At 44.6% G+C, this 15,305-nt stretch overlaps 1 protein-coding gene across 2 annotated transcripts in view; it reads right to left on the bottom strand.

The window, feature by feature from the left end:
- USP7 (ubiquitin specific peptidase 7) overlaps positions 1–14,494 on the bottom strand; it is a 69,566-nt gene extending 55,072 nt beyond the window's left edge. Inside the window, exon 1 of one of the 2 annotated variants that reach the window (XM_058849415.1) lies at positions 13,954–14,494. In XM_058849415.1, the coding sequence (XP_058705398.1) occupies positions 13,954–14,035 (82 nt within the window). In that variant the 5' untranslated portion in view covers positions 14,036–14,494. The remainder of the gene's footprint in view (positions 1–13,953) is intronic. The other variant, XM_058849416.1, reaches the window with a different exon arrangement.
- Positions 14,495–15,305: the final 811 nt, after the last annotated feature.

Below are 15,305 nucleotides of genomic sequence, written 5' to 3' on the forward strand. Positions count from 1 at the left end.
TTAAAACACTGCAAATGCCTCTTCTTTGAAAATTAAAATATTTACCTCAAAGTGCTGACACAGAATAAATGACCCCAGAAAAAAGAGAAACACCTTTCAATTAACTTACAGGTGCCTGGTTTTAGCTTTTGCTATTGCCATCATACCTAACACATCCAGTGCTCACAGCCAAATTTGGGTTTATAATTGTGGGGAAGGGTATTTTCATTATTTTCTGCAAATCCTATTTGCAATCAACTCCACTGATTTCTCAAGCAAAAAGAAAGGCTACAAATGTAAGGATTTCAATGCCAATAGTGCTTCCAATTCCCTGTCTCCATTACCCCTGAAGTTTGAGCATATTCCCAATCCGTGCAAATTTCCTTCTCAGGCACAACACTGAGCTCACCCTGCTGAGCTGTACAGGGAACTTCCACTTGAATGCTGAGCTCCAGCTACTGGGGAAGAGGAAAGATTATTCCACATCTACCAATAAGTGCATCCCCCATGCATTTGCACACATGCAGACAAACTCAAGACACTGGTCCCACGCACTCCAGCAGAATCCTGGCATCCCTCTGCAGCCGAGATTAAGAACCAGCATGGAGTGACAAACTCCTACTACACAACAGCACTGCCTGCATTGCATTAACTGCATGTTACAACTGCTGCTCTAGGGACAATTATGACATTCCTTTTAGAGAAAAAAGTCTGCTGGATGTGCAGAGTTTCCATGAGATTTCTGTTATCAGTTTTAACAACACTGCAATCAGATTGACTCAACAAGGATACAGCTTTCACACTGTTTGGTACATGAGGACTAAATCAGAAACAGTAGTACTGGTATTATTTATAGAATTTAGGATTATTTTAGTATTACTGACATTATTATTGTAATACTTGATTTATATAAATACTTTATCTGAAATCAAAGAAACTACTCTACATTTTATTTCACATACTAGTGTACTTGGTCTGGCCAGATCTTGAACAGGATTAGCAATAGTTTTTCCACATCCAGCAATCAGAATCTGCGCTTACACAGGTCTGTAACCTTCATGATGCTTTATCTTCAGGGAGAAACAGAAATAAAACCAGGAGACAAAAAGCATCTAGGGCATTAAGGGTTTTCAGTTTTTGACTTTTGTTCAGAAATACAGAGAGGATGAGTGAAAACCTCGGCAGGTACATGATGTACACAGATGGCAGGTACACGATGTGCACACAAGAGCTGTTCCTGGCCTGCTGGCTCCTGCTATCTCACTGGTGCTCTACAAACTTCTTAAAAATGGTAAAATGCGCTTCAGTATAGCTCAAAACACCTTAACTCCAATCCTTATATTCTATTATTGTTGCTTGAAAACAGACATCTCAAAGAGCTGGTAGAACTCTGTGGAAAGGAGAAGGTATTTCTCACCACTACAAGTGGCATATCTACAGCAACTTTTATTTTCTCCCAAATCTTACAACACAAAAAGTCATTAAGCAATCTGGGTAGGCCATAAATCAAATTATTCAGGTATATTCAGGTGCTGAACTACCATTAAAATAGCATCTTAAAATAGCTTTTGCTGCTGCTGAAGATTACAGAGACAGTCCAAATTTCTCTGCAGACCAAGGAGGCACCTGCATGCATTCAACCACTGCAGGACTTAAAGATCTTGGTGAGTGAATTAACATGGGAAAGAAAACAGTAGGGTAAGGAAAGCATTCCAGCTCCCAGAAAATTCAAGCCCTCTCAACACAGCCAAGTATACAGCATCTTCTGCATATAAGCTGAACTTCTGAAGTGAACATATACCACTAAAAATTCCATGTTAGCTGAGTGCTGGCACCACTCCCTGCCTGGCAGGCAGTTAACAAACCATCTTCTTTCTCAGTGGCAGCAGGAAAAAGGAGCAGGTATCCCTTCAGCCTCTCCTCTGTTCAGGTCCAAAGAGCACCTAGACAAGACTGCAACCAATAACAAGGCATTCTTCCCAGCTGCCCACTTCTCCAGCTACCCTTCTGAACTGGACCAGGAGGTAGGGCACAGTTTTTATTTTGGAAGCAGTTATGTATTTTCAAAGCTTCTCCTCCCATGCAGCCCTTCCTCTGCCTTTGGTGCACCCTCACCTGGGAAACAAAGGGGCACAGAGCAGTGTCCTGCCACCCTAACAGGTCACCCAGCTGGGAGATGGCTCCCTGGGAAGGAGAGCTGTCAGGAACAGGACAGGGGCCACATTAACTGCCTATGGGGTGCAGTACATCCCCACTGGAGAAGCAAACCCTCCCCAAATTTCTGAGCATGATGTAGAAATCAAAACTGCACATTACCAGCAGCAAGTTTACAAGAGTTTAGCTAGCTTCTCACAGAAGGCAACAGTCCATATCTAGGGTAGAAATCAACCATAATTGCTCAACAACTCCACTTACTTTTAAAAATTTCTTACTCCAGAAAACACAAATATCTATTTACAAAGCTGTATGCTGCCAAAATTTTAAATACTTCTATTGTACACCCATCCTTTGATTTAATAAAGCATGCATCTGAGGTGGTTAATGTGCATTTCAAGGTATATTAAAAATGAGAGATCAAAAATTAGCATTAGCCCAGGTAATCTCTGCCAACATTTGCTCCAGCTATGCTAACTAGACCCTGTCTAGCATTAAGCTCATCAGTTCTAAGCCAGTTTTACCCTCTTAGGTCTAAGCTGTGAATGTGATGCTAATAGCAATAGGCACGCTTTAAGCTGTATCCAAAGTGACAGAAATTTCATGCATCTTCTTCTGCAAGCTTTCCAGATCAGGAAGCAGGTTAACTCTGAAACTCTCTGCTTCTAACACACCTGCTAAAAACCTTTCTTATACAACCATATTCCAGAAAGCAATGTCTCCTGTTTAAATTAGTACCATTACACTGGCCAGAAACCTTGGCTGATCAAACAGCTGCAATAAACACCAACTCCAGGTCTGAATGCAAGCTGGAAATTTTTATCCCACATGAAAAGACAACTTGGACAGGAGACTAAAAGCCCCACAAATACATTTAGATCATAATTTAATTTAAATTATTAAATTTATACTTTATATCATTATTTAAATTTATAATTTAAATTAGATAACTGTTTGACTTTTTAATATGTACTTGAATCAGAAAATAGTAACCTACTTTGTACACGTGAAAAAACTGAAGACCCTTCAGATGTATCTCCAAGTTGGAAAATGCAAGAAACTATATTAAGCTATAAGGAATACCCTTGTGGGAAGAAAAGAAAAAAAGAAGTAAAAGAAGTGAAGACATTCAGAAGCAGACCTGTAATAGGAACAATTTCACCCCCAGAAGTGTGAACAACATTCAATTTTTATAATGGTAAAACCATGTGTCTGCACTAAGAGCTCTGTAAACTTGGATTTTATGCCTTTGGAACTTTTCTATGGCCCTGCAATGCATTTCTTGGGGGAGAGACAGGTCCAGGTGCCCCATAAAGGGTCTTGGGTATGTTTTAAAAACAAGTTATAGAAGCCATTAATGGCTTAAGAATTTTCTCCTACTCCTGCCTCCTCAGTACAGTTGACCCACTTGTCTGGGGGCCAAACAATAAAGCAGACCAGTGAACTGAGCTAGGTTAAAAATAAACACAAAATAAGGAAGTTATTTTAAATTCAGATCTCTTCATTCATCTCCTTATGAGCAAGGAGGCAAAAGGGAAGCACAGAGGTCAAAAAACCCTGCTCTAGAAGACAACCTCTTCTCTGTAGCAACATTAAACTGAACTAGGAACAACTCTTCCCCTGGCTCTCAGCAGCATGTAAAAGTCATCTGACAAAATGAAGTCTGGTGCCCAGACCAAAATCAAGGACTTTCCCTGCAGCTTGTGCTCAATTTTGGGTTAAGTTCCTCTTTCTTGCAGGCATTATTCTCAGCTGGACTGCTGCACAGCCACCTGACACTGTACCAGTCAAGAGACTCCTTGGATGTGGGAGATACCTCTGGCTCCAGAGAGGTCAAGCATGCACACCTGCTAAGTGGGCTTCTGCTAGGCTAATTTAAGCAAAAGACAGGTAGTAATAATAATAATAATAATAATAATAATAATATTGAACAAAATGGACCTTCAATATGCAGTCTGTGTTGAATTCAGTGCTACCGGTACAGCTTCTTCAGCAAAAGGAAGTGTTTACACATTTGGACAAGTAAGGCTCCCATAGCTCACATTCAGACCTTGAGTAAGTTTTACTACAAGGAATAACATATTATTCTTGGGTTTGACCTCAGTTTTGCTCTACAAAGGTGGCATATAATATCTAAATTTTTGCTCATTTTAATTGTTAGTTGCCATTTGAGGCGTGGGCTCTCACTGCATTCAGCTCACTGTAACTGCAGGATGCTGAAAGGTCTTACAGAATTAGTTGGAATGTTTTCTTAATCCAGCAAGAGAGGTCACTGACCAATAAAGCTGAAATGTTTTTATCCCAAGTTTAAAAGTCTAAAGACAGATGCTGAGGTTCCACACACCCTGCTTCAGTGGCAATGCCAACAGGCTCATTCCCACCTCTACACCCCAACATGCCCCAGAGCCAGCTCAGCTCCTGCTCAGCTGCAGGGACTGAAGAGCCCCTGGCTCTGACTCCTGATCTCCAGCCAAGCACAGGGGACACAACAGTCATGGCTTATCAACAGGCAACTGACACAGGCACAATGAGATCCATTGTTGTGCAACTTTCTAATTATTTTCCCATTAATCTGTGCTATTATCAAAATTAAGAGGGTTTCCCCAGCAGAGCTCTGCTGATAAGCAAAGGAGCAGCACAGCTTTCCCTCCTTCAGAGGGAAGCCACAAGAATCCTTCCCAGGATGTCTTCACCCGCCTTCACCTTCTCCTGCTTTGGGTGATACATTCCAGGGCACAGGTATTAGGTCAAAGCGTGAGCCTGATGAACAAAATACATTGAAAAAACAAGACAAATCTGCTGAGGATAAGGAAATACTTTAAAATCAATATGGAACTTAAGTATATTCGAAGGAAAAAAACGATTATAAAATTCTGTGGTTAAACTTTCAGAATTAACTACTTTTAAAAAAAATTATTAGTCAGTTTTTAGTTCTGGCAGATTTGGGTTTGATTTTACTGTTTCTTATTTTTAATTCCTCAACCATAAGGACACTTTTAGGAAGAAAAAAACCAAGAAAAAAGCCCCAACACATAAGCTTATGGTTACCTTTGTGGCATGACACAAATATTACAAAGTATTATATTAGGTTCTAAGGGGACTATTTTTTTTGATGCAGCGTGCAAGAAGTATTTGAAACAGACTGAAATAGAGGAGGTGAAAGCCACACAGGAAGAATGAGAAGGAGAGGAAAGCAGATGGAAATTGTGAAACACCACTACTCTAATTGCTACTAGCAGGGAGGGTTTTGTACATGCCTTGTGACCCACTGTTTAATTCATATAATATACAGACACATTTGAGTTATCTCTGTGTTCAAACTTCTAATGGTTTCTCCTGTTCTCCAGAATTAGGTTCACCCCTTGACAGTATTAAGCAACTAACACGTAACCAGGTGAAAAATTCTTTAGAAGAGGTCAGTGCCTTGCTATTCCCAAGGAAGAAGGAAATCTAACTAATCCTTAGCTTGATTTAATGAACAGTAAAAGTTTCACACAGACTCTGCTTAAGCAAATTTCCTTTTACAACAAGTACACATCACATTGTCTTAGGACCTGAAGCCTGTAGTGTCCAGTCAGCTCCAACATCTGTAACAGAAGCAAATTAACCATTTACCCAACTGGAAGAATTAAGATACACTCCGAAGGAAAACTTGTGCCTAAAAATTGTTACCTGATCATGGTTACCAGAAATATCTGGTGATAAGTAACTGAGTCACATTTCACAACTACTAAGCAGCAAAGAGGTGGCTGCATCAAGAGAGCTGTCTGGATTTGTGAGCAGGAAAGAAGAATCCAAGTTCTGCCCCACCTCCAAATGAAATGATCTCAGGTCTTGGAAAAAAAAACCAAAGATGATGCAGAAATCACCATGCCCCTGTACTAGGATTCAGAATTCCATCTTGACTAAGACAATATGCATTTTCAGATGGAGGAGGGGAAGAAAAAAAATAATAGAAATAAGATAAAATGTTCACTCTTAATCTCTTCATTCTTCTCAAGCAATTAGAGACTGTCAAGACTAAAAAGTGCAACAGGTTACTGTCCAAAAACTGCATAGTGCTAAACAGCACAGTCATACAGGGAGCTGAGACAGCCTGGAAGGACCAGATCCATAATGGTCCCTTACCACAGCAGATGGGCAAAACAGTGATGCATGGAAATACAGATCCCAGGCCCAGGGTGACCAACCTTCAGATCCTAATACCTGCACACTGGAATGCTGGCATACAAGCCTCTGCCACTGCCACAACCATGTCCAGCACAGTGGGAGAACTGCAGAACATGGGCAAGTTCCAAGCATCTACCCAGCAGTCCTCCTCCTCTGCTGAGGAATATGGGCTCAGCTGCACATGGGAGCAACAAGAGGGGGTGGCACAGCTGCCCCGGTGCCTGGACAGGGTGGCTTCCTCCCACAACAACATGTTGGTCTTACACTGGGAAGTCTGTTTCTCCTCTTAAAAATGTGATTTCTCCCTTCTTAAATATCATATATTAAAATAAATAACATAATTTGTTACCTTATCTACTGAAGATAGATGTAACATCTGTACATTTTTATTTCGATGACTAGGCATTTTATGAAATCAATTTACACCACTAACGCTTGATCTATCAGGAAGAATATTAACCTCCTAAGTTGTACTTGGAGTTTAAAACCATCACTAAGTTTTAATAGGTACTCTCACACTTTTTCCAAAATCTCCACCAAAGCTCTCCTGAACAGTATTAGAAATATCAAAAAACTCACTGAAATGCACGGGGATGAAAATCTCTGTTGTGGGAAAATACAACCATTCCTTTTTTCAAACAAGGCAGAGATTCATCAAATTGTTGTATTAGGATAATGTCACACTTAGAACCCTAAACCAGAACTGTCTTTAGACCCTTACCAAAACACACATGCTCAGCTGGAGATGCCATAACCTTAAAAAACATCCTTACACTGCACCTTGTGAAATCATCAGATGATCTAGATTAGAGCTCAGTGAACACCAATGATACTCCTACACATCCTTTGCTATTTACACTAGGAAAAGAGAAATTATGAAAAATGACCTTAATAATTTTCACAGATTTCTGCATTTAAATCAAATTCTACTGGAGTTCATTAAACCTCTTAACATACAACATAAAGCTCCAAGTTCTGTTTCCCAGCAATTTTATGTTTCATATCCAAGAGATGTGACTATATTAAAAAAACTCATCACCTCTCCTAGGCTGCAAAACACTGCAGTACTGCTATAAAAAAAAAAATCTATTTTGAACTTTCTCCTCATATGACATTCCAGCTCACTGTCCACATTGTCTTCCTCTGGCTTGCATTATGCTTTGGAGTGCCAGCCGAGGGGCGGCTTATGGTGCAGAAAAGCTGATGGTGTCCAGGACACCTGGGAGACTGTCTAGATCCATACTCCAGCACATATGCAAGAACAGGCTGAGGGAACAGTGTTTTTTCTTCCCCAATTTAAGCAGGATGCTCCTGGCACAACTTCTCTGAGTGGCATCACTCTGGAGCTCACTTTACAGCTGCAGTCAGGGAGAACTCAGGTTTGCAGACAGTGAACATCCTGTTCTCCCAAGACATTTGATTCTACAGAGCATGATGGTTTTGTTTAAATCTTCACTATTATATGGGTCAGGAAAGACTTATTTTAGGAATGTTTAGAACAGCTGCCAAACAGCAATTAAAAACACTAACTGAGCTATGTTGTATTGATTACAGCATAGAATTTAAATTTTCTCAAAATTTATCACTTAATCTCCATATTTTTAATACATTTTGCCTAACAAATATGCCCATGCTATTACACTGGACAATCAAACTGTGGTATTCTAGATCATATCAAGTCCAATATAAAACAGTTTTCAAATGTATTCTTAAATTCTGAAGAGAATCCCCAAGATTCTTAGACACCACAGTAAGGCTAACACTGTCTTCCCCAAACTGTATATAGTCAGCATAGTATTTTCAAAATCTATCTACTAATTTCCACAAGCCAAATTACTTCTAGTCAACAAAATCTCAGCCTTCTAGTGAATCTAGAAAAATCCAAGTCAGAATAAGACACTAATTCTAAGTTGGCCATTCTTCATTTTGCTGAAAAGTCATTCAAACCCTATTCAATCTTTCTAAACTCATAGAAATAGTTTTATTACCATCAGAAAAGTAAGATAAAAAATAAATGGATTAGCAGAAATGTTAAAATGTTGCAGTCTAAGCCTGCAACAATACACACAGATTATGCTACAGCCATTGCCACTGATTAGGTGCATTTTCACTCTTTTTGCTACTATATGAAATTAAAATGCTATAACCACTGCAGCAAAATACATTAAGTGACCAACAGAAATGTTTCAGGAAACAACACTATATATTTAATAACCTGACAAATAAGATAGCCCATCTCCAGCCCCCCTTCTATTTGTCAGAAGACTTTATAATAACTGTTAACCTTGTTGCTGGTAATGTCAAATCAGTGTGCAGCAGATTTTGAATATATTAATACACATATATATTTCAGAGGAAAAAGCACACTTGCTATGTATTGGTAATAACTTCTATTGCAAGGGACCCAATGTTTTACTCCCTCACAATCAACAGCCCTAAGCCCTAAAGCCCCAAGATACAAAGTCAAACTAAAGCAACTGATCTGAGACACCTCAAAGCACAAACTAAAGCAAACAATGCCCTATTTTAAATTTATTATCATTCAAGAAAAGTTGGATGCTTCACAAGCTTTAAACTAGTTCATTTTCACCCTTACCCCAAATATCGAATGATGTCATGCAAGATGTACTGGCTAAACTGGTTTAACTACTACAGGCTGGATGCACTGTTCAGATTCTCTTGTGATAAATTACTTTGCAGCAATTAAACTGATTTGGTTAGTTTTAAGCAACTATCTTCACCTACTTTTCTAAAGTAGTTTGGGCCCTTATTACTTCTCATCACACAACTTGACTTCTTGCTACTTTGTTTAACTCCTGAGGAACAACAGGGAGCACTTTTTACCGCTTCCAAATTAGGGTGGAACAACTGGAATGCTGCAAGGAAGTCTGAGATACGCAGCTCATCCTGAGGAGCACGCAATCACACTTCTCTCTGAAGCTTGCATACATTTTCCACTATTCCACTATTTCCACTTCTTCACAGAGAGTTTACTAAATCTGACAACTTACTGAGAAGTCAGTTTATGGAAAATGCACAGAGGGAACTCCAGACATAGCCTGTGCTCTTCAGAAGCCACCAAGGCTGTTTTCCTGGTCCGCATGAAGTGGCTACTTGAGAATGATCCAAAGCACATCTTTTCCCAAGGCCAAGCAAGCTGTTTCCAGAGGTACCAAACATGATCATTACTGGCAGTAAGAGGCTGGGCCTGGTTCTTTGCTCTAGATATAACCCCAGAATTAACCTAATTTTGCTTGTTGTCCACTGCATCAGCATTTTTATATTCCCTTGCTTGACCATCATCTATTTTATGGAAAACACTGGAAAGAAGGGACAGGAACGACATGTAAACAGATTCCCATAGCTGTATAATGAAATTAGTCTGCATATTCTCCTCTCAAACACATAGCCCCATTTTTTCACCACCTGGCCACAAACAACACGGAAGACAGCAAAGGAGTGCAGGGAAAAAGAGGGAGACAGGCCTTCAGGAGGAAGGCATAGAAGCAAGCAGAAAAAGAAGTGAACACTGTGTTATGTATGCAAATGACATTAAATTGCCAGGAATTGAGAATACTAATGAGGACAAAATATGGGAGGGAAGCAAGCATTCAGAAGACAGACAAAAATAAGTTAAGTATTTGAGACCAGTATTCCACAGTGGGCCTGAAATCTAGCAAATTCTGTCAATAATGAGCAGAACAGGAACGAGCAAGAAGCACAAACTTTGCAGGGAAACTGCAAAACAGTGTGATTTTAAACTTTTCACATACACACAGACATGTCAGATTTTTCCTGGGGTTTTTTTTTGTACATATCTTGCATCATTCCACCTGAAATTCATGTCTAAATTTTAAATTGCCCAAACTAAGGGAAAACTTAAAAGACAGCACTGCCTGAGAGGCTGTCCCACAAGGACAGAACACAAGTGTGCAACCTGAACTAACAGTCACTGCATGTTCCCTGCCTGTGACACTCTGTTGCTACTTCAGGAAAGAAACTTTCCTAATGAGAAACACACATACCTATGGAACTACAGGCAGAGGCTGAACCTAAAACAAAACAGATTCAAATTATAAATAAGGGAAACTTATGGTTATTAAACTGCAAATGAGACTTTTCATGAAAGAATTCCATGCAATAACTGTTGATTTGTATTAAGTCGAGTTCTTTGAAGTTCACACATTTGTGAAAAGATGTTACAGAGGAAGCATATATAAAGTATCAGACTTGGATTCAATTACACTTTATAGAGCAACTCACTAGCAACGCGCTAGAGCCCTAATTCTTTGCATGATAAAGCAAACTACACACCCTACTTACAGTACAGAAAAAAATACTATTTATTTCTTCCACTAAATGAATTTTGCATACAAATAAACTCTTCAGAATTTCCACAGGATAATTTACTAATCACCACCCCAAACTGTTAATTTATCTAACACCCAGGCACCAACGGCTCATCTGCACACTCCCACTCTTTTTTGGCCCAAAGGCAGCCAAGGCAGCCAGAATCACATGCTTTTATGCAGCAGTGAATAAATGAGGGGTGCACACAGAATCCAGGGCCAGTGACAGAATTTGGCCAAGTAATTGTCAGCATCTGTGCTACTTAAAGCTGCCCTTCTTGTTCCTTCCTGCCCCAATGCCAAACCCTCCCCACATTCACACAACACTAAACGGGGCTACAGGGTGAATCCAATTAACAACCTGAGCTGCATTTCAACCCCCCACTTTGTGTTTGTAATAATTTGTAAAGTCGTCACAGGAAGGTGCAGTAGCTCAACTGCTGGTGTGGCACACGAGGGGACAACCAGCAGCAGCAAACATTGTGTTGACCAAGTGTCCCCTCAGCTTGGGAAGTAGCTGCCTTCAGCTACAGGGACACAACCCCCATGGTGCTCTGAAATTTAAAGATTCTCTGTCCACATATCACTACTGGCAAGTGCCAGTAAGGCTAAAGCTGATTACTAACACCCACAGGTAACAGGACTAAATACACAAAGGGGTGACTGGTAACACAACAGCATTGCAGCAAGTACTGCAAGCAGTGAGGCCACATCACCCTGGTCCTGCTGAGCATGTACCTGGCCCTTACCACGGCTGTCACTGTTTCTCTCCTTCGTGATGCACAGATAAATTTTTCTTTCTAAAGGGAATGTCTTCATTTCTCGTGAAGTCCAAAAGCCCTGTCCAGTAGTACTTTCATTTACACAGGGCGTTCATGAGGTCATCAAGGAAGAGTAAATTAGTCACAAGGGAAAGGGGAGAGGAAAAACAGGGACATGAGAGCAAACACTCAAAATACCATATCTGATTCAACCCTGAAGAGTTTAATTCCACACTTTGATTACTACATCTGAAATTGTTTTTTCACTCTTTAAAAATTGTTCATCTAGTGTAGCTGTACACAGACTAAGCAAACCTTCAAGTAATTTAAAATCAAGATGTGCAATTTTCCACTGTGCATTCTTCACATGCCTCCTAAATCTAATGTGATCACTCACTGAAGAATGGCATCCAATACTGCTCTGTGCATGTTAAAATTAAGCTAACTACATGTTATTAAGTCTTTTCCTCACTGCTTGAAAACATCCCTAAAGAAAGAACAAACACCCATATATTAAGATGATGAACACTGTTTTACACATTAAATTAATATATACCCATGATGTCAACTTTTAATAAAAGTTAGCAATAATCTGATCTCTGCAGTCTGGTAAAATTAACATGTTTCTCTAAGAAAAATCAAGTATGGGAATAAACCTCCAAAGGCTAAACTTTTCTGGTTTTGTTTTTACATAAATGGACAGTTCTGTAAAGTCTCAAAAAATACCAAGTTTGTCATATCAGTTGGAATCAGCTGTATGTGGTCTAGCAGATTTGAAATAGATCTCTGAGACAATGATGTATTTTCAGTGTCACTATGCTGACATGTGCAGAGACTCTTCCCTCCAATGGAAGTGGCCACCAACATGATTTTCACCACCATGACAGTATTTCTGCATGTATTTTGGACTACTGTATTCCCAATGGCAGAGGTGGTGCAATCCAGAAGTTCCCTTAAACTGCATAAAAATGTCCAGCATGTCATATTGAGCCCAGCATAGTAGAGCATCCAGCCCACAAAATTCAAAATAAAAACAGTAAACATGGTCAATACTCTAAAGGACTTGAAGAGGACACTGAGAAAATGCAGATTAATAATGACTATCAAACAATCTGCTGGAAACTGTAACCCACAAGATTCTAATACTTGTATGTATACAAATAGGAGATATATTTTAAAACACCTCCTTTTACATATTTGTCCCATTGTATAGAAACATCAATCTGGAGATTTTAATAAAACAGAACTTAAGAGTAACTTAGATAGTAAATAACTTTTAGCCATTATTTTATAAAATAAACACTTATGTTTTAAAAAGACAGGCTTTATGTAATGACTGTCTAATCTTGAAATGTAATCTCATAGTCACTGTGACAAACTTTCACTGAAACACCTTCACTCCTCCCAATTTCAGTGGCTATTATTTAGCAGAAAGATACATTTGCTAAGTCGATTGTCCTGTTTTCAAGCTAAATATCTTGTGCTGGCTACTATTTATGTCACTCTCCACTAAAACAGCTGAATGAGAATTGTCATCTTCACAGCAAGGCGTTCTAAACGATATTTAGGTAGTTGGTGATTTTGACCTCCAAGTCAATCGGTACGAGTAGCTAGCTCACTGTGGCCGTCCTTCCTTTGGGAACGAAACCCTGCCGTACATTTGCTCAAAATAATTTTACAGCGTTAAATTCAGACGGAAGGTGTTGTTCAGAGGAGGGCAGGGCGTGCAAAAACACCACGACAATGCAAAAAAGAGGGGGGGAGAAAAAAAAAAAAAAAAGGCCCCGCTAAAAGCACCACTGGAGACTACACCGGACGGGGGTAGGGAACATGCAAACGTAGTGCCTCCTTTATGGAGCCAGCGCAACTGCATGACGGTGCAGGATGCGGGCCGCGGGCTGTGCAGGCGCTACACATGGCCAGCGCTGCCCGCCGACCCGCGCAGGCCCGGCCGGCAGCGGGTTCTGTAAATAACCCTCGGAGGAGGGTTAATTAAAAATGGCGAGCAGCGTAGCTGCCTGCATACAATGAGCGGCCGGGCAGGGCAGGGCTGCAGCCCCCCGCCCGCCCCGCCGGGCAGCCCCGCGACAGCCGCGTCCCCTTCGCTCGCCCCGGGCAAAAACCCTGGCCCGGGATCACGGCAACTACTTTGACCGGACCCCCGTGCCCCCCCCCCGGCTCGCCCCCACGCCCGGCGGGAGGCTCCGAGGGTCCGGGGGCGCGGGGCTCCTTTTGTAGCGGCGCTTCCCCCGCGCCCTCCCCCTCCCGCGGTGCGAATTCCTGCGGAGCCCCCCGGGCCGCCTTCCCCGGCCCCGCACCGCAACTTTCCCCGGCGTCCCCCCGCACCCCGCCGGGCAGCGCTCCCCGCGCCCCGGAGGTGCCGGGGCCAGCAGGAGCGGCCCGGGCAGAGCGTGTTTACCGCGGAGGGCGGCCCAGGGTCCCCGAGGGGACGCGGCGGTGGGGGAGCCCCGGGAGCGGGGCAGAGGGGCGAGGGGGAAACTCTCCGCGGAGTTGAGGGCGCGGGCCCTGCCCGGCTTTACCTTCCATCTCCATGTCCTCGGGCTCGCTCAGCTGCTGCTCCCCGGGCTTCTGGTGCTGCTGCTGCTGCTGATGGTGGTTCATGTCGGGCTGGGGCTGGGGCTCGGCGGCGGCGGGCTGGGCCTTTCCCGCGGGGGGCTGCGGGCCTGTGTCGGGAGGGGAAGGGGCGGAGGAGCGGCGGGGCCTCGGCAGCGGCCGGGACTGGGCGCCCGGCTCGGGGGGCTGCGGCGGGGCTCCGGCGAGTAGGGAGCGGGGCGCCGGCGGAGGCAGCGAGACGCGCACGTATTTGCTCGCTATTCGCCCAATCTCGGCGGCGGCACCCGGTCGGGGAAAAGGGGCTGGGAGGAGGGACCGGCCGGGGGCGGCGGCTTCCCCGGGGGCCGGAGGGGAGGGAACCGGGAGGGGGGAACGGGAGACCCGGAGTCAGGGCCCGGCGGCGCCCGGCGCTTCCCCTTCCCCCGGCGAGGTGTCCGCGGCGCTGCGAAGTCGGGGAGGCGCCGCGGGGCCCCTGCCGTGCCCTCCCGCCCCCCCCGGCGCCCCGGCACCGCCGCTGGCCGACGCCCGGCTCGCCGCTCCCGGCCCGCGGGCCGCCCCCGTCGCCCGAGCCCCGGCGCGCTGCTGCCGCTCCGCCGCCGCCAGCGCTCTGTGCCTCAAAATGGCGGCTGCGGTAACGCCGTGAAATGTCACATCCGCATGAGGGGGAACAGCCCCGCAGCCGGGGAGGGAGCGAGAGAGGGAGGGGAACAGCGCCGCGGCCGCCGCCGCCGCCCCAGGAGGCCGGAGGGGCGGAGACAGGGGCCGGCCGGCGCTGCCGCCGCGGCCTCCCCGCAGGGCCGCCGCCACCTGCGCGGAGAGCGCCGCGGCCGCGGCTCTGCGCTACCCCCGGGCCTTGCCCGGCCGCGGCTCTGTGCTGCTCCCGGGCCCTGCCCGACCGCTGCGGCGGAGACCCCGCTGCTCGCCCCGGCTCTGGCTGCTGGGGGCCGCGCCCTGCGCTCTCCGTGCGGGCCCGGGCGGGGAGCGGAGGGAGCCCCGCACGGCCGCGTACCGAAACCGAACGCCTCGCGCGGGACCCGCGGGGCTCCGGCCCCGCTCCGGCGGCGCCCCGCGGGCTCGGTTGGCTCTTGCGCCCGGGCCCGCGGGTGTGAGGCTGTGCGGGGGCTCACGGCGGAGCCTCCCGCACGGGGCCGGGGCTCGGCCCGAGGTGGGCCTTGCGCGGGCCTCGGCCCGTCCCTGGCAGGCACCCGCTGCCGCTTGTGCGGCATGGACGGGCGGGTAAAGGGCGTATTTGTGTGAGGTGTGGAAAGGGAAAAATCTGCTGTAAACAAGCCAGTTCCTCGCCTGCATGCAGCTATTT

Source organism: Poecile atricapillus, chromosome 14 (genome assembly GCF_030490865.1).
Source record: "Poecile atricapillus isolate bPoeAtr1 chromosome 14, bPoeAtr1.hap1, whole genome shotgun sequence".
NCBI lineage: Eukaryota > Metazoa > Chordata > Aves > Passeriformes > Paridae > Poecile > Poecile atricapillus.